Source organism: Podarcis raffonei, chromosome 6, assembly GCF_027172205.1.
Source record: "Podarcis raffonei isolate rPodRaf1 chromosome 6, rPodRaf1.pri, whole genome shotgun sequence".
Lineage (NCBI taxonomy): Eukaryota > Metazoa > Chordata > Lepidosauria > Squamata > Lacertidae > Podarcis > Podarcis raffonei.
The window spans coordinates 89033933-89058548 of NC_070607.1; the positions used below are offsets into that span (position 1 = coordinate 89033933).

The 24616-nt window shown below is 45.2% G+C and overlaps 1 protein-coding gene across 9 annotated transcripts in view; it reads left to right on the top strand.

Moving 5' to 3' along the window:
• Window positions 1-24616, top strand: part of CDH4 (cadherin 4) — a 795473-nt gene that overhangs the window by 761907 nt on the left and 8950 nt on the right. For all 9 annotated transcript variants that reach the window (XM_053394415.1, XM_053394416.1, XM_053394417.1 and 6 more), the window contains 5 exons: window positions 3967-4109; window positions 11013-11246; window positions 12255-12488; window positions 21223-21362; window positions 22747-22911. In XM_053394415.1, coding sequence (XP_053250390.1) covers window positions 3967-4109; window positions 11013-11246; window positions 12255-12488; window positions 21223-21362; window positions 22747-22911 — 916 coding nt within the window. The remainder of the gene's footprint in view (window positions 1-3966; window positions 4110-11012; window positions 11247-12254; window positions 12489-21222; window positions 21363-22746; window positions 22912-24616) is intronic.

A 24616-nucleotide genomic window follows, 5' to 3' on the forward strand; every position in this document is an offset into this window, starting at 1 on the left:
CTCTCTGGCCAGAGACAATATGTCTCTGAATACCAGCTTCTGGGAATTGCAGGTGGTGACAATGCTGTTGTGCTTCCCTGTCAGGAGCTGGGGAGAGGAGGAGGACTGATGGAGACTGCCTCCCCATCTTCCTCCAGGGAGGAGGAAGAGGAAGACAGTATAGACTTACAACTTAGGTTTGCTCCCGCATCATCCTCAGAGGCAGATGAAGGGGACAGTTGGGAAATAATGGGAGAGGAGGAGCAGACAGAGCCGGAGCAGAAACTAGCTTACATGTTGTCACTAGAAAGCATTCCAGACCCAGCATCTTGCAGAACCCGGAGAGCCTTAAAAGTAGGAAAGAGAAGAGCTCAAATATTGATGGCCTTAGCGGCACCCATAGAGGAGAAGGTGATTAATGAGGGAAAGGGAGAGAAGTGGGGTGTGGAGATTAACTCGGGACAACGCCAGTATCCAAGAGGCTGGGTTTCCCTTATCTTTATACTTTCCCGGGCAACCAGCTGGGAGCTGCTGACAGCATCCTGACATTCCCATAGGCATCTGGTTAGCCACTGTGAGAACAGAGAGCTGGGCTTCATGGGTCCTTGGTCTGATCCAGCAGTCTCTTCTTACGTTCTCATGCTCTATGGTGGCTGAGAGACACATATACTCCAGAGACAAGAGTGCCACTGAACCATCGGTTTGAGCTGCTAACTGCAACCCAACGCACAGCTGGGTGAGCTTAAATACCATTTGAATGAGAAGGACCCGTGTTCTCCACAGTACGCTCAGCTGAGTCCTAAGGAAAAGGGGGTTTCTAACTCGCCTCCCAGCCTCACTGGTTATCTGTCTGCTCCTTTATTGCAAATGCTAGATATATTTGGCATTGCAGGAGGGCACACTGTGGAACAAGAGCCGGGGCCAATTAAACTTACATCACTTGTGACATTTTATAATCATTAGAGGGTTGAGATATTTCACCTGGGATGGAGCTGTCTGGAGCAGAAAATGACGGTGGTTACTCACTGCCTCTGCCTGTTGGCTTTGGACAGGCAGTGAAACCTTTAAGGACAGAGGGAATGTCTCAGCTAACAAGGCCATTTTTCTTAGTTGTTTCATTCTGAAGCTCCCGGGCTTTTGAAGGGTGCTTATTTCCCTTCCTCGCTCGTAGGGGCACTGAGGTGTGCAGACGGAAAACTGTTTGCCTTCCGATCAAATGCAGGCTGTACATCCCAGCTGTGTGGAGTGGGAAAGACCCAGCTTAGGATTTTCTGGTCCAAGAGCAGAAGAACAATTGGGTGGTGGTGCTATTGCTTGAACGGCTTTCCTTCCGCTTGCAAGCTTCAGTGCTAGAAGGCCTGTGTCTCTCTTTCGTTGTTTGTGGATGATTTTCCCAGCCATTTTGCACAGGTCTGATTCAAGTGGCCCAGTCGAAACAGCAAAAAAGGGGGCAGAGTTTAATTCCCCATGAGTTCAGCAATTCTTGCTGGCCCTTCTAGTCCAGCATCCTGTTCTCACAATGCCCATGAGAACCCCTGAGTGCAACAGCGATCTCTCCTCCGGTAGCTTCCAGCAACTGTAGTGGGAGAAGACAGGCGTTGTGGCTAATAGCCATGGGTAGCCTTATCCTCCATGAATTGCCTAATTTTCTTCGAAAGCTATCCAGGTTGTTGGCCATCAGGATGGAGAAGTATTTCCTTTTTTGTGTCCTGAGTCTTCCAACGTTCAGCTTCATTGAACGTCCACGAGTTCTAATAAAGAGTGTCTGGAAACGCATGCACTTTTATTTTTTTAGATGAAAGTTCTAGATTATTATTATTTTCATTTTCCTTTCCTTCGATTTGAACAGTCTTGATCACGATCCTTTGCTGCGCCTCTGCATGTATTAACTAGGGCTGGGCAATATATCATTGAATACCATCTTGAAGTCCATATTGTGATGTCGGTTTCATAATTTTTAACCTGGAAATATATCATGAATCGGGGGGGTTGCGCACACGCGCATGCGCACTATGCAAAAATCACAACATGGGGAAAACCGTGAAGCCAGCCAATGCCTCTACATAGCTCCATCCTTATTGTAGACATTATGATATATCAGTATATCGCAATCATATACAGGTTGTGCCCATTTCATATCACAAGAAGATCGCTTATATTACTGTTCATGTATTACTAAATAATGCTTTTGCTACCACTAGCATGGCAGTATCCATGCCATAAGCAGCACTTGCCACAGGTGTCAGGGACCATGCTGAGGAGGTCTACACTGAGGAGGAATGGTGGGAGCATCCCTCCCCCTGATCCTGAATCTTCCCAGGAGCAGGAGGACAGTATAGATTTGGAACAGTGGTTTGCAGAGGGGCACAGTTCAGAAGGCAGAAGCTGGGAAATACTGGATGGGGAACAGCTAGGAGAAGAAACACTGGAAGAGAGAGAGTTAACAGATTGATTCACAGTCTCTGGATAGCATTCCTTCGCTCAGTCCAAGGTTGAGCAGAACTCAGAAAGTCTCAGAACAGAAAGCACAGAAGGTACAAGCTCAGATTATAAAACGTAGGAGTGACGTAGATTAATAGGGACAGAGTGGGGAGTGTCCCTTAATTGGGAGCACCGCCATTCTAGGTAGACAGGTTCTTTGTCTCTCATTGTGATTATTAAAGAATCTAACTGGTAAGACATTCCTTTCATTTGATCACTTCTTATTTACTGCCACGGGGGAGGAAGCCAATTCCCCCAAAGCCTGACAACAGGGCATGAAGACTTGTAATTGTGCAGTTACAGAGGTCAAAATAAGAATTGCCAAATAGGCCCTATTTTGTCAATAAAGAGCAAACTGCACATTAGGCATAATATCCTTTATTGGCTCCCCAAACATTTTCTTTCTTTCTTTTTCTTTTAAAATGAGATGCAACCTGAGAATTGTTCCACATCAAATTTTCAACCTCAGGCTCTTGCTTGCTCTATGGAGGTGGGTGGGGAAAATACATTTCACACAATTTCTCTCTTCAGGGCAGGTAGTCATGGGGGAGTACAGTTCTGATCTAGGAAAGAGTACAATGTGATAGGAATGCGGGAGGGGGATTTGATTTATTTCACTTTTAAAGGCAAAGCTGCCTAATTTGTGCTTTCCGAAGCAATACACCAACCAAAACACAGCTGTCCTTCGAAATTCATGCTTCTCCAATTTTTGCAATGCAGTTCTCCAGGCAAGTAATGTGTACAAAAATGCATATAACTAGGGTAAAGTTTGCATTTAAATTGCATATCTTAGTAAAGATAACATACAAAAATGCATTATATCAGGAGAAATTGCAGATGAAAATTGGTGCATTGGGATAAACGTGCTCTACAATAGTGGTGAATTTTCACGAGGACTTAAAAAGTACCGTATTTTTTGCTCTATAAGACTCACTTTTTCCCTCCGAAAAAGTAAGGGGAAATGTGTGTGCGTCTTATGGAGCGAATGCAGGCTGCGCAGCTATCCCAGAATCCAGAACAGGAAGAGGGATCGCTGCTTTCGCTGCGCAGCGATCCCTCTTGCTCTTCTGGCTTCTGAGATTCAGAATATTTTTTTTCTTGTTTTCCTCCTCCAAAAACTAGGTGCGTCTTATGGTCTGGTGCATCTTATAGAGCGAAAAGTACGGTGAGTGGAGAACTGAATTTAGAACTGGAAAAATGAGCAACTGAGAGGAACCAAAATAAAGAGATTCGTCCACTCCTTCCCAGCCCTTGCCACAGTTCCAATAAATTGGCAGCTTCCCAGAACTCTGTTGTGTGTGTGTCTTGCAAGTTCCTGTCTTGGGGGTCTCTCACACATAACATGCACCTTAGGCCTGACTAAATGTCCAAGTGCTCTTTCGAAATGAAGAGCCAGGAGTCTGAAAACCAAGAATGCCAAAACACTACTCAAGCCTTATTTCCAAGCCATATTCAGGACATGTCATTGGAAGAGACTGCCATGTATTTATTCTCGGCTCTCTGCAGATACTCCAAGCTGTCAGATCCTGCAAACTGGCTGAACATTAATGCCACAAATGGTCAGATCACCACTGCTGCCATCCTTGATCGCGAGTCGGCCTACATTAAGAACAACGTCTACGAGGCTACGTTCCTGGCAGCTGACAACGGTAGGCCCAAGCCCTGCATCATCCATGCTTCAATAATACTGTAATGTGATGCATAAATGGGAATGTTGCCCTGACAGAGTTGTCAGGGTAAGTTAGATATATATTTTTCCCCAGGTTTTCAAGTAAAAAAAGCAAAAAAAAAAAAAGTAGAAAGGGAGAGGAAGGAAGACCTCATGAAGCTGGGACGGGAGATTGCCAGAATAAATTAAATGCGTGAAATTGTCCCAGACTAAGAAGAAGAAACAAATGGGAGATGGATGGGAGGGAAGATGTAGACTCTCACCATATGTGAGTGTGTAAAACCAGTAGAAAGATGGGGCAGGAGAAATTGGTAGTCTGCTGTACGTTTCTTCTCCTTATTATGCTGAGGACAGAAGAGGAGATGCTCCTTCAGGAAATCAGAAACAATTTGAGGATGAAAGGGAAGGGATTTTATAATCCTATCACTAGGGTTGGGTATCCATCAATATGCAGATGATACCCAGCTCTACCTCTCTTTCAAATCAGAACCAGTGAAGGTGGTGAAGGTCCTGTGTGAGTGTCTGGAGGCGGTTGGAGGATGGACGGCAGCTAACAGACTGAGGTTGAATCCTGACAAGACAGAAGTACAATGGTACCTCGGGTTACATACGCTTCAGGTTACAGACTCCACTAACCCAGAAATAGTACCTAAATAGTACCTCGGGTTAAGAACTTTGCTTCAGGATGAGAACAGAAATTGTGCAACAGCAGCAGGAGGCCCCATTAGCTAAAGTGGTGCTTCAGATTAAGAACAGTTTCGGGTTAAGAACGGACCTCCGGAACAAATTAAGTACTTAACCCGAGGTACCACTGTACTGTTTTGGGGGACAGGAGGCAGGTGGGTATGGAGGACTCCTGGTCCTGAATGGGGTAACTGTGCCCCTGAAGGACCAGGTGCACAGCCTGGGAGTCATTTTGGACTCACAGCTGTCCATGGAGGTGCAGGTCAATTCTGTGTCCAGGGCAGCTGTTTACCAGTTCCATCTGGTACACAGGCTGAGACCGTATCTGCCTACAGACTGTCTCGCCAGAGTGGTGCATGCTCTAGTTATCGCTCGCTTGGATTACTGCAATGCACTCTATGTGGGGCTACCTTTGAAGGTGACCCGGAAACTACAACTAATCCAGAATGCAGCAGCTAGACTGGTGACTGGGAGCGGCTGCCGTGACCACATAACACCGGTCTTGAAAGATCTACATTGGCTCCCAGTACGTTTCTGAGCACAATTCAAAGTGCTGGTGCTGACCTTTAAAGCCCTAAATGGCCTCGGTCCAGTATACCTGAAGGAGCGTCTCCACCAGCATTGTTCTGCCCAAACACTGAGGTCCAGCGCCGAGGGCCTTCTGGCGGCTCCGTCACTGCAAGAAGCCAAGTTACAGGGAACCAGGCAGAGGGCCTTCTGGGTGGTGGCACCCACCCTGTGGAACGCCCTCCCACCAGATGTCAAAGAGAAGAACAACTACCAGACTTTTAGAAGACATCTGAAGGCAGCCCTGTTTAGGGAAGCTTTTAATGTTTAACAGACCACTGTATTTTGATACTTTCTTGGAAGCCACCCAGAGTGGCTTGGGAAACTCAGCCAGATGGGCAGGGTATAAATAAAAAATTATTATTATTATTATTATTATTATTATTATTATTATTATTATTATTATTATACAGATCAGAGGTATCAGACAAGACCTTTGGAGGTATCCAACATTGTCTCGCAACACCCTTGCCACATCCCACACAAAGTTGGGTGTTGTTTTTCTCCCCCAGGATCAAGAAACCACTGGTGGTATACGTAAGCCCTGTTTAGGCATTTGATCTCATGTGTCCTCCAGCAAAGAGGGCGGAGGTGTTCCGATTAACCCCTGCCTGCTCCTCAGTGATCCTGGCCACCCAGGCCTGCAGCTCTCCATTTGCTGGGTCCTGGACATCTCTGCAGCTGAGAGCCTCCTGATCTTGCCTAGGCTCGCAGTCAAGGTTCTGAATTGCGTGGGGAGCCTACAATGGTGCAGCGGGCTTGTTGTGCAGCAGCCGTTGACCCTGCAGGATGCACAGGGCTGCAGAGCCCTGGAGAGGAATGCAATTGAAGAGGTGGGACTTACAAGAGTGGTCCTGATCTCCCCTTACCCGAGATGGAGAACACATAGGCTTAATGCCTAAACAGGGCTTTACGGACAATCAGATCCACCTTGGAAAATGACCAATTGCCTTGTGTTGGAAGAAAGCTTGTGTTCCTCACACTGTAGCAGTGGAGTGCGGATCAGAATTTATTGATATTTTTGCATAGCAATATAATATATACTGGTGCCAAACGTATTGTTCTGCTTTCCTTTGGACCACATCAGTGAGGTTGAAATATATTCGGAGTCGAGAGTGGATTTCATGCTCTTTATTCAGCTCATAGTGGTGAGGAGGAATCAATGTTCCCCCAAAATATCTGCTTTATATACATTATTTACACAATGGGCTGCACGTGATTGGCTAATTCCGGGATTCTCCTGTAGGCCAATCAGGTTGTGGATTCACTTCCACCTGGAGCTGGTTTGGGTGGCTCCTGTGAACCAATCATACTGCTGCATTGTTCTAGAACCAAACAGACTGCTGCATTCTGAATCCTATTGTTCTAGGACCAATCAGACTGCTGCATTTTGGATCCTATTGTTCTAGGACCAATCAGACTGCTGCATTTTGGATCCTATTCAACTCAGTACATAACAGAGGTCAAGAAGGGGGTCTTGTTGTCTGGGCAGCCCAGGACCTCCATACCCGCTGCCCTGGCTTGCACCCCAGAGAGGTCACTTCAGCACTGCTCATGCAGCAAAAGCAATGTGTGAAGCTGCAGTTAGGCATTACCGGTCTCTGCAGCCACAACAGGCTCTGTGATTCTCCAGGGTTTGACTTCACCCCCAGGGGCACACTCCATTGTTTCCTGAGACAGGCAGATGCCAACCAACCAATACATACTGACTTTCAATATTTATTTTTATTTAATAATACTTAAATACAATTTATTTTAAAAAATAATGTTTTTTGGTTTTGTGTTGTTGTTTTTTAAATGAAGGGGTTGTTTGTTTAGTGAGGAGTTGGTTGGTTTGGGGAAGGACTGCGGCCTATTCTTGGAGATGATATCTGTTTTATTTGTTTGAAGTGGGGTGTTGGTGTTTTACCTGTTGTTTTAGGGGATGGGTTCTGAAGTTTGCCTGCTTTACTTCTGTGAAATTGGTTTTTCGTGGTGCCCATCTAAGATTTCCTGGTCCCTGACCATTGAGGTCCCCGACTTATAAAACTCTGTGTATTTTGCCCTGTGATCTCGCTTAAAACTAGCCCTTTCGAGGCTGCTGCAGACTTCTGTTCTGTCATCAGCATCTAGGACTTAGATGACAAACAAGGTAAAAAAATGAAGTTTTTGAGGGGGCAGCGAAAAGCAGGCTGAAAAAGAGAAAGCGATGCCTTTTAACAGTAAATAAAACGAGTTTTAAAAGACTGTTTTGGTAACTGAGCTCGAGTCAAAAACAAATGTTCTATTTTAAACTCAGGTGTGTTTTTGATGTCTGTTTTCACCGTTTCACCTCTAAATGTACATCACATTTGGACAGTTTTCTTTTTTTAGAGGCACAACTCAGAGGTTTGTGAGTTGTAAAATAAATAGATGAGATTTAAGCCCCCGCCAGCCATAACCTGAGCACTGTGGAAGACGAAGAGTCACTTGAGCATTCCTACATAATGATAACTAACTCAGCGGTTGCAGGTAGTCGTGGAAAAACCCCTGGGCTTCGCTTTACTGTTCAGCAAACTCAATGCCTGATCAAGGCACCGAGCCTAGAAGGAGTTCTGTCCAGGGCCACCAGCCTGAATGAAAAGTTTCTTCAGTACCAGACCTTGAGGTTGGCAGAGTTAACGTAACAATAATCAGAAAGGGATTGGAAGGGCTTCATTGGGGATTCTGAGACTCTTCAGTCAGCAAAAACAAACAAGGAGAGTAAGACGGAAAGCTTTATAAAAATAGCCAGGAAGAATCAGTGGAAGGTTTCTTTTCGTTCCTTTTTTAAAAAAGAGTAGGGTTGCTTTATTTATTTCTTCTTCTTTTCAAAGCATAAAAAAAAACAACCAGCCAAGAACATGAGCTTTAAAAAAAAACTACTCAGGCAAGGCTTTTGGAGAAATAGTCTGGGTAGAGGCCTGGAACAAAACTGTCTGCAGTTCACTGGGGATGGTAGATGGGAGAAAAGAAGAATATTGAACAATTTAAAAGTGGTGTGTTCCCCCCTCTAACTAGAGAGAAGTTACTGAAGCATTCAGATCTGGGGAGTTGAAGAATCTCTCTCTCTCTCTCTCTCTCTCTCTCTCTCTCTCTCTCTCTGTGTGTGTGTGTGTGTGTGTGTGTTTTGCAAAGGATTATACAGGACAGTGATGGCTTTTAACCTTTATAAAAGTCAAACTCAAAGCCGAGAGGCTGATCTGGCAGCTTTGGCACAGCTGACCCTTCGTTAGAGGCTTAGCCATTGATCTTGCAGGACCCCTGTGGGGAGGGAGACCAGTGTTAGAACCGCTGGTGTCTGCTCTTGAAGGATGCTTTTTGAACCTTGAATATTTACATGCCTGGGAGATGGTTGATGCCTTCAGCAACTCTCATCACTCCAGCGGTGTGAAGGGGGAAAGCTTGCACCTTTGTTATATGTGGCTATAAATCCTTCACTGCGATACTACCTGGGACTCGAAGAACTGCCCTTGTTGGGTCAGATCAAGGTCTGCCTAGCCCAGCATTCTGTTGCCAATAGCAACAGATGCCTCTGGAAGCTTCAAAGCAGGAGATGAAGGCCTCCAGTTCATCTGTGGGCCTAATTAAAGGAGCTTGCTTTAGCCTAGAAAGTCTTACATGGCTTGGGATCTTGGTAGCCTGAAATTACACCTCTTCTTCTATGTGTCTACCTGGGCCTTATAAGCATCCAAGAAGGCGCTCCTCTGGGGCCCCTGTTCTGCGAAGGTGTGGAGGTTGGCAACTAGATATAGGGCCTTTTCGGTCATAGTCCCCAACTTGTGGAATGTTGCCCCCATAGATGCTCACTTAGCACCTCCTTAAATGTGTTTTTAAGGGACGCGGGTGGCGCTGTGGGTTAAACCACAGAGCCTAGGACTTGCCGATCAGAAGGTCGGCGGTTCAAATCCCCATGACAGGGTGAGCTCCCATTGCTCGGACCCTGCTCCTGCCAACCTAGCAGTTCGAAAGCATGTCAAAGTGCAAGTAGATAAATAGGTAAACAGGAAGGTAAACGGCGTTTCCGTGCACTGCTCTGGTTTGCCAGAAGCGGCTTTCTCATGCTGGCCACATGACCTGGAAGCTGTATGCCGGCTCCCTCAGCCAATAAAGCGAGATGAGCGCCGCAACCCCAGAGTCGGTCACGACTGGACCTAATGGTCAGGGGTCCCTTTACCTTTACTTAAATGTGTTTTTGTTGCCCAGTGAAGACCTTCCCCCCCCTCCCAGGACTTATAACCCTTTTAAAATCTTTTATTGACTTAATGTTTTCAACATTAGTTATTTTCACTTCCTATTAATGTGAGAGTGGTGATTTTTTACTTGTTGCTTGTACTACTTTTAGCTCCAGTTCATCTTGGGATGCTGTGGTTTGGTTTGGTTTATTTGCTATTACATTTCGATCCCAGCTTTCCTCCAAGGAGCTCAAAGTGACATACATGGTTCTCCCTCCCTAACTCCATTGTATCAGCACAATGACCCTTTGAAATACCGTATTTACTTGAATCTAATGCTCACCTTCTTTGGCCAAATGACGTTGCAAAAATTAAGGCATGCATTAGATTCAATGGCACATTTACATTCATCAGCAAATACTTTTTTGGTTTCAAGGTTCTGAAAATTGAGGTCCACATTAGATTTGAAGACGCATTAGACTCAAGTAAATATGGTACGTTAGACTGAGAGGCAGTGACTAACTCAAGATTCAGTGAGTTTCATAGTAACTTCCAGAAGGATATCATGGTTAATAGTATCAAAAGCTGCTGAGAGATCAAGGAGAAAGAGCAGGATCTCATTACCCCTTTCTCCCAACAAATATCATCAGATGGGCAACCAAGGCAGTTTCGGTACCATGGCCAGGTCTGAAACCAAACTAGAATGGACACAGGTACAGTCGTACCTCAGCTCCTGAATGCCTTGGGAGTCAAATGTTCTGGCTCCCAAACGATCGAAAACCAGAAGTGAGTGTTCCAGTTTTCAAATGTTCTTTTGGAAGCCAAATGTCCAACAGGGCTTCCACGGCTTCCGGTTGGCTGCAGGAGCTTCCTGCAGCCAATTGGAAGCCACGCTTTAGTTTCTGAACATTTCAGAAGTCAAACGGACTTCTGGAACGGGTTCTGTTCGACTTCCGAGGTACGACTGTAATCTCTAAGTATTTCTGCCATAAAATAACTTCTTCGTGACCTTTAGGGATGGAAAATTCCATAAGGATGCTGGGAACTGTAGCTGTGTGAGGGGTTTCCTACTCTCAGCAAACTACAGTTTCCCAGGCCTTTTTAGAGGTAGCCATGTCTGTTATAGTGGTATGGATGTGACCAAAGTTGTGGGAAGAAACGTTTTCTTGTGTCTGTTCTGAACCAAATCCAGAACCATTTCTCAGTACACCTTCTCCACACCATTCATAAAGTATCATGTTGTCTCTCCTGTATGTATTTGTACTATACTTTTTTTTAAAGTCTGAAACGCTTTAGCCTTTGCTCTCAGTGGCTTTGTCCCAATGCCTTGGTAACTGTAGTTGACTTTTCCTGTACTTTCTAAACAGGGGGCCATGGTGAGAGCAGGTCCCTCTTTCTGCCTGGCGACTTCTATGCCAACCTTAACAATCACTCACGGAAATGATCCTTCCTTCATTTAGGTATCCCCCCGGCCAGTGGCACTGGCACACTCCAGATCTATCTAATTGACATCAACGATAATGCTCCTGAGCTCCAGCCAAAGGAGGCACAGATCTGTGAAAAGCCAAACCTGAATGTCATCAACATCACAGCCGCCGACGCTGACATCGATCCAAACATTGGGCCCTTTGTCTTTGAGCTGCCAAGTGTGCCATCTGCCATCAGGAAGAACTGGACCATTACGCGGCTAAATGGTAAACCAGGCAGGCAACACCCAGCGGCATTTGCAGCTTGGCACACGACGCAAGCAATGGAGGGGATCAGCCTTCACCCTTTCAAATTTCCTTTAGTCCTTTCCCTTTGATTTATTTTATTTTTTAAACCCCACATTCTGGCTGACATTATAGGCAAGGTAGTTAATAAGAAATTGCATGGATTGGGCCTTGAGCAGAACTCTTAAGCGCTTTCATTGGCACTGGGCTTCCCCGCCCTCTAGGTTTTAATGCAGTTCATAATTACGCACCGTTATCAGGATTGAACTGGGGATAAATCATCAGTAATAGCCCAGGGGGGGAAGCTATTATCAGTCTTCCTTATGTTCCATTTTTATTGTCACAAGCCACAATCAGGATCAATGATCATTCCTCCGGCTGTAATTGCATAAAAGTCACCCTCCTTTTCTCCTTTAACAAGGAAGTAGCTTTTGAGGACGGGAAAGTAGGAAGACGGCTCGTTCATTGTCATAGGAAGAGGGAAGTGGAGAGGCTATTGAAATCAGCCAGCTGTAACTGACCTCATTGCTTGGCTTATCATAAACCTCACTCAGTGGCAGCTGGGGATGGGGAAATCTGTCAGTATGGGCTCCCTAAGTTTCTCACGTCTACAAACTTCAATTCAGTTCCTCGCATTTGCCTAACAATTTCAAAGACGTCCGGATTTCAAAGGATGACTGTGTTTTGGTTCTCATAGTGTGTTGTAGAATGTGAACTAGGTACTGTAGTTTTGCCTTTAAATCAAACCAAATTGAATTTATCCCCCAAGACTACTTGTGGGCTTCCTTAGGCATCTGGTTGGCCATTGTGAGAACATAGACCTACATCAGAGCCAGCAAAGATCTACTTATGTTCTTAACATAGGTCATGGGGGTGGGGAGAGGAACTTTTCATTGTCGACATGTTCTTACGATTCCTCGTGGTCCCTTCCAACCCCACAATTATATGATTCCCTCAGTGCTGCAGCTGACTCCTTTTTGCTCCCCGTAGGTGACTACGCCCAACTCAGTTTACGAATAATGTACTTGGAAGCTGGTGTCTATGATGTTCCGGTCATCGTGACGGATTCTGGAAACCCTCCTCTGTTCAACACGTCCGTCATTAAGGTCAAGGTGTGCCCTTGTGATGAAAACGGAGACTGCACCACTGTAGGAGCCGTTGCCGCAGCTGGGCTGGGAACAGGAGCCATCATTGCTATCCTGATATGCATCATCATTTTACTAAGTAAGTGTTGCAATTTGAAAGTACCTGCACACAAGCTCTTAAAAAGGTAAAGGAAAAGGACCCCTGGCGGTTAAGTCCAGTCAAAGGCGACTATGTAGTTGTGGTGCTCATCTCGCTTTACAGACCGAGGGAGCTGGCATTTATCCACAGGTAGCTTTCCGGCTCATGTGGCCAGCAGGACCGTTCTGGTGCAACGGGACACCATGACGGAAACCAGAGCACACGGAAATGATGCTTACCTTCCCGCCTTAGTGGTACCTATTTATCTACTTGCACTGGCATGCTTTCAAACAGCTACGTTGGCAGGAGCTGGGACAGAGCAACAGGAGCTCATCCCGTTGCGGGGATTCGAACCGCCGACCTTCCAATCGGCAAGTCCAAAAGGCTTAATAACAATCTGATCCAATACGAAAAAGTCACAATAACTTGAAAATAAACAACTCATATCAAATTCAGAAATATTCAATAATCCATTAGAATATAACAGTAAATGGTAAAATTAAATATCAGCAAACAATAATTAAACAGTTTACACTTGTAAATTGCAATGGAGAATTATTAAACTATAATCAATAACGGCAAGTCACAATGCGTAAAATACCACAAAACATGCAAAACCATGTAAAAGGGTCAAACTGAGCAACAAGGACACACAACATATAAAATTATTTTTAAGAAATATTCCTGAACTCCTCTTCTCTCTCCCCAACTGCTGCTGCTGTTCTCAAAGTCAAGGCTCCTATGGACTGGAGAATAGGGAGAGGCAGGTGGAAAAAGCCATTGCCATTCTATGGCAGACCCTAAGGCAGGTATGTCCAAAGTCTGTTTTGGGGGCCTAATCTGGCCCGCCGGTCAATTTAATGCAGCCCCCATGGCAGTATATGTCCTGGGGTAAAATTGTAAAAAAACAGACCAACAACTTCAACCCTAAAAATGCTCAACAACTTTGGTCGGCCCTCACACATGTTCAAGGGATGTGGGTGGTGCTGTGGATTAAACCACAGAGCCTAGGACTGCTGATCAGAAGGTTGGCAGTTCGAATCCCCACGGCGGGGTGAGCTCCCATTGCTTGGTCCCTACTCCTGCCAACCTAGCAGTTCGAAAGCACGTCAAAGTAGATAAAAGGTACCGCTCCGGTGGGAAGGTAAACGGCATTTCCGTGCACTGCTCTGGTTTGCCAGAAGTGGCTTAGTCATGCTGGCCACATGACCCGGAAGCTGTATGCTGGCTCCCTTGGCCAATAAAGCAAGATGAGTGCCGCAACCCCAGAGTTGGTCACGACTGGACCTAATGGTCAGGGGTCCCTTTACCCTTTACACACATGTTCACTTCATCAAACCTGGCCCCTGGCCCTCTTTAAAAAAGTTTGGGCACCCCTGCCCTAAGGTATCCGTCTAAGGGTGCCACTGCACGTTATGTGTGGAACACAGAAACCTAAAGAAACAGAAGCACCAGAAGCCCATGTCAAGTCTTTCCCATCTCCCAATGGTGAGTGGCCCCAGTCTCTCGCCATGGTCCTTAGAGATGCTTACCTGTATTGTGATGTCATCGTGTTATGCATTTCCTCACTCCCACCAGCAGCAACCAATTAGAGGAAGAGCGGCTGGAGAACTCTGCCATCACGATATAAGCAAGCACCACTACATGTTAGGAAGCATTTTAGCAACATCTCATAGACCTTTGAAGATGCCGTCCCATCCCAGGAATGGCAAAAAATGCTCAGGCATTAAAAAAAAAAAGACCTACGTGGAACAGACAACAGCCTTCAAATTTACACATGCAAAATAAGCGCTTTGATTTCCTGCACAATTTTTAATATACACATGCTAATTTTATAGTGACGTGATGATAATGAGCAGTAAATACACATCTGCTTTTTAAGATTGTTGAATGTAATAAAGCTTCTTAAACCCTTCCCCCCCCCCCTTTGTGTTTTGCACAGCGAAAAAAATTTGCATGGGAAGGAACAGGAGCAATAAAGCACAAGATGTCTTTTTACTCCCCCCCCCCCCGCATACTCTACATATAAATCATAGTCTAAAGTATGATTTAAACACTTGAGAATATTCTGTTGACTGAAATTAACTACAGCTGAAAGACATTTGATTTAGGAGAACCCTTTTTCCATTTTCAAATCCATTACCCTGTTCTAAATTACAGATTTTATTGCAAACACATATTTTTTTACATTCATTGTCATTCTAATTGACTTTTTAATGTTCGGCAGCCACCCTAGGCTTATATCGGTGGTGAAAAATGGAATTGGGGGGTAGGAAGATATTTCCTACTTACATTTTTATTTTCAGAATTTAGGAAGGGTGCGGGATTCAGCCCTGATAAAGAGCTATCACACTGCACTGCCATAACTCAGGTCTGGCGATAACCTCGCCCCCAGCCATCCCACCCCCACGTCCAAGCTGCTTTATTGCTGCTCCTCGGACGGGAAGGGTTGGATAGAAATTAATAAATATACAAATAATGCAGCTGAATTGAAAAGCCTCCTACCACCAACATCTTGCGGCTACTTTCTATTCCCGAGGCAGCTGCCTCACCTTGCCTAGTAAGAGGGCCGGCCCTGAAGCCTCCACACGTCCCCTGTCAGTTCTGTCCAAGGCATTTAAATTATCCACCAGCAAAATGCCTCATCAGCCGCCAAGTGCTGGGCATCTTAAGCTGTGACTCTTAAGACACTGGAGAGAAAAGCAATGCAATAGAGGGAAAACTGTGACGGAGGAAGACAATGGGCTTCAAGAAAGCTCTGCGCAGAGCAAAAACAGGCCTAGCAGCAGTAATAGAGCTTTGTGTATTTGTGAGAGCGGATAAAAAAGGCTGAGCTGGATCTGCTATTGACACTTTTGAAAGCCTCTTTTTCAAGAAAGCTGTAAAGCTGTTAATGGGACAGTTTTTCTATAAGTGTGACCAAAAAAGAAGATATATCTTTTTTTCCAGGGGGGGATTGGGGGGAACCAGCCATTATAATATTGTTTTCTCATATCAGGCAGTTTGCTTATTGTGCAAGACAAAGTGGGGTGGGTAGGCAAGACTTCAATAGTTGGCATAAATAACAGAGCTTTTTTAAAGGGAGGAGGAAATCTCTCTCTTTTGTTACATTTGTGTTTTATTCCTCCCCCCCCAAAAAAAAGCCCTGGAGGGAAAGTGGTAAAGAAATGCGAAGCACTCTGAAAACAATTTTGTTTTGCTAGAGAAGAAGGGAGGGCGGCCAATTGACATATGGAGGCTGTAATTAGCTGTCCGGTTCTCTTGTCCTCACTTCAGTGAATTTTTGTTGGGTAGAAATTGCAGAAAGCCCTTGGAAAAGAGAAAAGGGAGTGGGGGGATGTGGGGAGGGGGAGAGAAGCATCAACAACAGGCATGAGGCTTTCCCTGCCAAACACCTTCCTCCAAATGGATTCTTTGGATATGAATCTGCTGGAGAGTGCACATCCAAAGACGTTCTCTCTGTGTTCCATCTTGCATTTGGTGACATGCTGATGAAAGGAAATACTGAAGCTGGGTGACCATTTTTTTTTAATTAAAAAAAAGACAAAACAAAACTGAAAAGTAATTAGAAGCAGGTTGCACTTTTTCTGCTGTGTAGCGATGCCACTGAAATCTGTACTTTGCGGCTCGGAAATATGCCCTTGCCATTTCAGTTGCTCCTGGGGAAACTGTGTTTCCCAGGTCTTACTTGTGCCTGGCATTTTGTGTAACTGGGAGTGAGGACACGCTTCCTTCCCGCCTTCCTCCTTCCTTCCTTCCTTCCTGGTTGCTGCTACCCCAGAAGGAGCATGATATGCCCCCTACCAGAGATAATACCACTCCTCTGACACCCCACACACCCCACATAATAATACAGTGGTAGCTGGGGTTACATATGCTTCAGGTTACATAAGCTTCAGGTTACAGACTCCGCTAACCCAGAAATAGTGCTTCAGGTTAAGAACTTTGCTTCAGGATGAGAACAGAAATTGTGCTCCGGTGGCGCAGCGGCAGCAGGAGGCCCCCATTAGTGGTCTTCAGGTTAAGAACAGTTTCAGGTTAAGTACGGGCCTCCGGAACAAATTAAGTACTTAACCCGAGGTACCACTGTACAATAATAATTTTCAGCAGCCTTAGCAAACTTCTTGTTCCCAGGATACTTGGGGAGTGTGCCATATGCTTTTAATGTATGTCGTTTACACAGCCTAATTCCAATTCATTCAGAAACAAGCTGAACCATTTCCTGATTAGCAGGGCTGGGTGAGTGCGAAGGAGCTTGGCTTCTTCCCACGCCAAGCCAGTCTGAGCCTGGGGGAGATTTCTCATTACGCTTCCGACGTCTCTGCATTTGCAGGGTTTAGGAACAATATTAAGCAAACCTCCAAACCTGTTGAGTAGAGGCATACACAGGATGACACACACACTCCTATTCCAATTGAGCTCCCTTAGCATAAATACTTAATAATTCCTCATTATTCTGAAATAAAGTCTCCCCCAATGCCGTTCTGTAGCATTTTAGCACCCAGGCAATTATCCATGGCAAAACCTCAAGACCAGCATATAGGAGTATGACCTTCTTGCAGATACTGGGGACCTGTGTTTCAGCCTAATGGTCCCATTCCCTTGCAAGCATCCCTACAGGGATCAGCTGCAAGGGGTGGATAGGGTCTGATGTAGAAGAGCAAAGTAACTCTTACACTTGTATGGTTGGTTACATTTCAGCCATGCAAAAGTCAGAGCTTTCTGTACCCACACATACCTCTCCATCCTCCTTCGAGGCAAGTAAGAAACCTTATCATAGTTCAAGGACAAATTCCAGCCAGGCAAAAGCACTCAAGAATGGTATGGCCTGGGAAGAGCCCAGAAGGTCACATAGAGAGGCCTGGAAGGCTGTTTACAGAGCAGAGGTTCCCCACCCTCCTTCATAGCTGTCAAGTGTCCCTTATTTGAAGGGACAGTCCCTTATTCCAGTGCCATGTCCCGCCGCTGTCCCTTATTGATAGATGTCCCTTAAATGTCCCTTAAATGATGTCCCTTAAATTTCAAAGGAAGCAGTTCCTCTCCCTCCCTCCCTCCCTGCCGGCCAGGGAGGAAGGAGGCTCCAACTGTGTTGCTTGGCTGTGTTGCTCACCCAATAAGAAGTCTAAGAACGACTGGGGGGGTGGAGCTAGCATGCCTTGTGTGTGGCTAGTTAATGCAAGCTGAGGGGGTTTTTGAATTTTGTTGCACGTGCTGCTGCAAACTGCAGTGCAAAGCCAGACCGGGGAGCCATCTTAAGTTGAGGCTGCATAGGCCTTGTGGTGCATGTGATTCAGATTCTATTCAGTTGAACCTCTGGTTACAAAGTTGGTTGGACAGTGTTCTTGAAGCTACCAGCATGAGTGTGACCAGACTGCAGGAGGACAGGAAGGCTGGAGTGCCTGGAACAGGTGAGGCTGCAGGTCCCTTATTTTGGCTGCTGGCCCCTTATTTTCAAATCTGTAAGTTGACAGCTATGCCCTCCTTACAGCAGTGGCTGCTCCCCATTGAGACTGATAGGATGGGAGGCAAGGAGAACAATAGTACGTAGAGCCAGAATCCATTGAAGGCAGAGACTACTAATTCTAGTTTGGCCCCCATCCTTCCGACTGCTGTGTCCTATTAAGGTGGCACTGAAACTAAGAGGAGGAGGAAACTGGCAAGCAGCAGAACCCCCTGGACTGGGGGTCTGCATCAAGGCAAGGCAGGTGAGGGCTGGTTGAGGTTCAAGGGGCATTGCTCCATCCACTGTTACAGACCAGTCTCCATAGCTGCCTTATAGTGTTGAACACACAAAGACCCAATGTGCTTCATGCAGGTAGAGGGATTTTAACCTGGGCATTCCCCAGCCATAGTCCAATTCTCCAACCTTGACACTGTGTTGGCTCTGCATACTGATTGTGGCCATTTTCCCAGGCGGGCGAAAGCAGCAGTCAACTCTTTTAATTTCACTAAGCTCCTCTTCAAGCAAAGAGAAGAGAGGGAAGTTTATCTAGGCTGGCCCAAACCAGATCTGCAGTTCCTCGATTTGCTTTCTCTCCTTCAGCAAAACCCACCAGCACTTTTCAGTGAAGAGTTCAAAGACGCTCAGATCTGCTTTCCAAGTAGAGCAGCTGAAAGAGTATCACAGTGCATTTGTTAATGTGATTTCGGAAATATAGAAAGCCCATAAAGAGGAGGAGAATAAGTCCAAATTTGATTATGCGAGCTAATGTTTTATCCAGCCTCTGTTGCATTCCTTCTGAGAGAATCGCACATCATTAAAATGAAATTAGCCCAGCTGCAACAACTTGCAAATTCAAAAGGATTTATTCTTTCCAGAGAGTAGGGCTGAGGGGGTGGGGGTGGGGAGGGGAAGCAGCCTATAGAAATAGCTGGCCTCGTGGCTGGTTTTAACATGTTGGTGTGCCTCCTTGGATGCATTTGAGAACAGAAACAATTCTTTTCCAAAATGGCCACTTTTCTTTTGGGTGAATTGCTTTGCTTGTGGCTGCCTTGGTCCCAGGGAGAGAGACACTGTGGTCCCATCTGTCATGGGTGCTTTAGCTGAGATTCCTGCAATGCAAAGGGTTGGACTAGATGGCATGATGTTCTGTCCTGGACCCGTTGTTGTTCAACGTCTTTATAAATGACTTGGATGCAGGAATTGAGGGGATGCTCATCAAATTTGCAGATGACACCAAACTAGGAGGGGTAGCTAATGCCGCAGAAAACAAAATCAGAATTCAAAATGAATTTAACAGATTGGAGAACTGGGTGCAAGCTAACAAAATGAATGTCAGTAGGGACAAATGTAAGGTTCTGCACTTAGGCAGGAAGAAGTGGAGAAATATAGGACTTTGTTCAGCCTTACGGGGATACTCTTGCAAGCACAATGTACATGAGGAAGGATCATATCAAATGTGTATAAATTAATCAAATATAATTGATCAGGAAAAGCTCATTAATCAAGCTGACTAATAAGGGTGCTTATCAACCTACGGAAAGCAATAGAACGCCATTTGGTTTTTCCCCTCAACACTGTTGCTTAGTCAGGCCAGCAACCGCTTAATATTTACATTTCTTTCATTTTTGAAGTGTATATCACATTCTGTGCCGCAAAGCAACATGCCACGCCAGTAACAACACCGTAATAGGAATGCCACAGTAGAAATTCCCAAAGCAATCAAAGCGGCAAGCAACAACTATTAATTTAAAATGAAATCCAGCATATCTGTCGTACAGCTAGATTTTAAACACCGTCCCAGGAATCACGGTGGAGTTAAATTGCCCTGGAAAGCCTTTGTAAGCAAATGATATCCCTTTACAGAATGAAGTCAACAAAATGGACAGCTGGGTTCTCTTTGGAAGAACATCCCAAGGTGTTTCCATGCCCTCTAGGAACGTGGCAAGTGGCTTGCCCTCCAGGTGTGGTTGAACTACAGATCCCATCCTCCCTCACCATTAACCATGCTGACTGGGGCTGGTGGGAATTGGAGTCTGACAACATCTGGACGGCACCATGTTGGCGACCTCTGCTCTAGAGTCTAGCAAAAAGAACTTTAGGTATTGGGTGCTTTGGGTATTGCTAAGCACTGGCACGGGGACCATGAGCCCCAAACCTGTTTCTCAGTGTCCCCAAGACATATTTACCTGTCCATTTTTAAAGCATTTATAAATTGCTTAAAATTTTAAACATCTCCAAATTCTGTTCAACGTTTTATTTAATGGCATTAAAACAAAAATACAGCACAAAGCCCGCCATGCAAGAGAGTATAAAATCATATTACCAAACAAACGAAAAACAGGAATTCCAATAAGGGTCTGATCTTACGGGTCAGGGAAAGCCTTGGCAAACAGATATATCTGTAGCAACTGATGGTTGTTCTTTCACGTGAGGCACAGGGAGAGGCATTCCACAGTACAAGGAAAAGCCCATTGTGATATTCTGTAGGGTGTGGTGCTATGAGCAGAATTTCCCCAGATGATTCAAGTGATCTTGCAGGCAGGTGGTCTTTCATGTAGGTACCCATCCAGATGGATGGGGTATAATAATAATGTTGTTGTTGTTGTTGGTACAAGTGTTCCCCAAGATAGTTTTCATGCAGCAGCAGAAAATTGGGTTACATATAATATTTTTGTCCAGGTCTCCAGCTCTTCAGAAGTTTCTCTTTGGCATCCCCATGAACTTGAGCATCTCGTCATTTCTCCATGAACCCCCAACCCACTACCATGTCAGTCTACTTCCTGCCTCTGATGAAGCAGGCTGCTGTCAATTGACAATTTTAAAAAATCACATAATAATATAGCAGTATCCAAGCTGCAGCACAGGTTAACATGTACAGAGCACCTCATAGATAACCAGGAAGTCATTATCTCTCATTTCAGGCTGTGCTGTGTGATGCGCTAAAAGCAAGGAGCGATACAGTTTGTTCCCATCTTGTTTAGCTGAAATACGCACCTTGATGGTATTCCGTGTTCAGGTGATGGAACTATTTACAGTGACCTCAACCTTTAACTCTGGCTTAATAAACATGGCTCCTAATAGCACAAGAGGGGGGCATTTATTTCCTCCGACTGTTTTGAGTTTTGCAGCTCCACTCCCAGACATACCATCACCTCTATAATAATCAATTATAGAGAAAAGGCGAGGGCACTTTTAATGCCCTCCTTGTGGCTGAATTGCTAGCCCATGGGGGACAGTTAATCATCTCACTCAGCTGCGTCTCTTCCATTGTGTTTCTGTTTCTCCCTGCAGCCATGGTTTTGCTGTTTGTGGTGTGGATGAAGCGCAGGGAAAAGGAGCGTCACACAAAACAGCTTCTCATTGACCCTGAGGATGATGTCCGGGATAATATTCTGAAGTATGATGAGGAAGGAGGTGGAGAAGAAGACCAGGTGAGCAGAGCATCTTCATGGTCCAGCTTCCTACATGTAGACTCACAGTTTAGACCACTCTATAACAACTCCATGGCTGCCACATGTTGTATTTAGGGATGGACAAGCCTGGCAATTTTGGTTTTTCTCAGTTTCTCATTTTTCCAAAGTTTAGTTTTCTGCATTTCTACATCAGTTCCTGGCTGTTGTTTTTAAGGTCCTCGTGAAAATTCACCAGTCTTTTCGTGTGAATTTCTCCCAATATACACAGATTTGCCTTAATTCCCCCCAATATACACATTTTTGCAAACAATTTTCCCTAATACAATGGCTTTTTGTATGCTACTTTCACTAATATATGCATTTATGTGTGCACTTGACCTTAATGTGCACATTATTTTGCTGGAGAATTTTGCCACAAGATTCACAGAAGTGTGAATTTTTAATAATAGCTTTGTTTCGGTTCATGGCTTGTTTCAGGGAGTGTGAATTAAGTAGGTCCACATTAAAACTCAAGCTGAACTGACTTTCTGCCCCATCCCTTGACTGGTACTTGAACATCAGCCCAAAGACAGGACTTGGTTGTGCTGCAATTCGTAAACTTCCATATGCTGCTGAGGGCACCCTATTTGAAATGCTTGCAAACTGGTTTTTGCTGGATTCTGAGGTTTCAGCACTCCATACTTTACGGAATCCATGCCCAATCCAAAAAGGGTCAAACATGAGTTTAGGGCTGCTCAATGCTCTGTATAACACAACATTCATAGTTGACATACAGCCCTCCCCAGAGCCAGCTTTCTGTAACCTGCCATGCCAGTTTGCACTTAATTTGTAATCTGGTTTTATTTTACTTGGGATGCAATCCTATACCTGCTTACCTGGTAGCAAGCTTTACTGAACTTAACGGGGTTGATTGCTGAGTAAAGGGTGTAAGGGATTGCAGAGTACAATGACAATCTGGGAAATCAGTGTGGCTATTCTAAATAAACTGCAGATCAGAACTTGGAAGGCTAACTCAACCCTCAAGCCTGTAAGGTAGCAAAACAGGTACACTGGACTCTGTTCCTCTCCTCAACTCACTCTGAGATCTTTGCTGTCAGGTGTCCAAATATGAGCTGAATAACTGATTACTAAAGGGCGATGCTAGATTGTCTTTAGCTCCCCAATGTGCCTTGGAGCACTGTTCAGCTGCCTCCAGCAAACAATCAATATCACATGAGTCACGTATGTTTAAATAGGTGCAGGCATCAATGCCGGATGCCACATGGTGGAATGGTTCTGCCAAAATTCCAGTTGAACTTGAGCCAGTGAGGTTATTTACAGACCTCTGCAGCATAGAGGCACTTGAAGGGTTTTCAGTGAAAAGCCGCCTGAGCCTCACTCTCTGCTTCTCCATTTGTTACAGGATTATGATTTAAGTCAACTTCAGCAGCCAGAGAGTATGGATCACGTCTTGAACAAGGCAAACGGAGTCAGACGGGTAGACGAGAGACCAGTTGTTGCTGAGCCCCAGTATCCTATAAGACCTGTAATCCCCCATCCTGGGGACATCGGGGACTTTATTAATGAGGTACATTCTTGAAGGCTTCCCAGGACGGCTGCTGGAGGCTCATATAGCCAGCAAAGGCTACTGATGCAATTAACTTACACAGAGTTCAAAATTAGATGCATGTGTGCGTGAAACGGGGCCTGCCAATTTTTGCCGATAGCTTTTTCCTCCCAAAAAATTGTTACTATTTTAGTCGTTAACAGCAAGGTCCTAAGCATGTCTGTTCAGATGTAAGTTCCAGTTTATTTATTTGGGATTTACTCCCAGGTAACTGTGCCTAGGGATGCGGGTGGCGCTGTGGGTTAAACCACAGAGCCTAGGACTTGCCGATCAGAAGGTCGGCGGTTAGAATCCCCACGACGGGGTGAGCTCCTGTTGCTCGGTCCCTGCTCCTTCCAACCTAGCAGTTCGAAAGCACGTCAAAGTGCAAGTAGATAAATAGGTACCGCTCCTGCGGGAAGGTAAACGGCATTTCTCTGGTTCACCAGAAGCGGCTTAGTCATGCTGGCCACATGACCTGGAAGCTGTACGCCTGATCCCTCGTCCAATAAAGCGAGATGAGCGTCGCAACCCCAGAGTTGGCCACGACTGGACCTAATGGTCAGGGGTCCCTTTACCTTTACCTTTAACTGTTCCTAGGGTTGCAGTGGGGAAATATTTTTGGCCCCTCCTTAACCCTTAAAGATACTAGCACATAGTGTAAAATGGGCATTGCTGAGCTAAGCGTACCAGAAGGAATTCAACGTAGTGCTAAGCAGATAACTCTCGCCACTCACCTGATGGAATGATCTGCCCTGCCCTTCCCTTGCAGGCTGTTCCAGGGGTTCTCCAGACCTCCCTCACAGCCAATTGGTGGTGCATGAGGGAAAGAGAGCAGGAAAACTATGTTGCACTTGCAGAAATCCTTGTGTGGGCTTGCAATGGTGGGACGCTTTTGCTGAATTTTGCCCACCAAGAAAGAGTAGAACAAGAACAAATTCATGAAAGAAAGTATATTTTACCACACTTAAAACAATAGAGCAGACCAGTAGCATAATCAATGCTTAAAATGCTTGGGTAAATAAGGGGTAATACCCAATGCACTCATTCCATAAGTGCAAAAATTTACACTTGGGTAACAGAACATTACACACACACACACACACACACACACACACACACACACTACATGCGTGCCCCAAATCTGCTTTGGAGGCTTGTAGGAACCCCTAGAACAGATTTAGGGAGCTCACAGAGGGGTGAAGTTCCAAAGTTCCACTGTGCAAGCAGAAATTCTTGCACTAACAGAACAAGTTGTGTAGCACTACTTTGGATGCAACCTAAGGTTTTTAACCTAGCACCAAAACAGCTGTAGGTTTCTATGTGGCAAACTGTTGTTTATTATCGTATATTACAAGTACACCCTGATATTCTCCCAAAATTGTCCTCCAACGAGACTTATATATGGGCCTTGATCCGAAGATCTCCAGTGCTAGTTCTGTACACACCAAGGGAACTTTAGATATGAAACATTCAAACATTTGCTCTCCATGCTGCATGAAAAAAGTCTTTCGAGACTGAGACAAATTTCCAAAGCAGTGCATGGTATGTTGTAGAAGTCCTGCTGTTCCAAGGGTACATTTGTATTATTCAAGAATGGTGAATTCAGTGAACAATGTCCACTTAACACCAACCCACTCTCCCCTTAGCCTAGCAGAAACTCTGAAGCAGGTCTTTATGGAGAGCC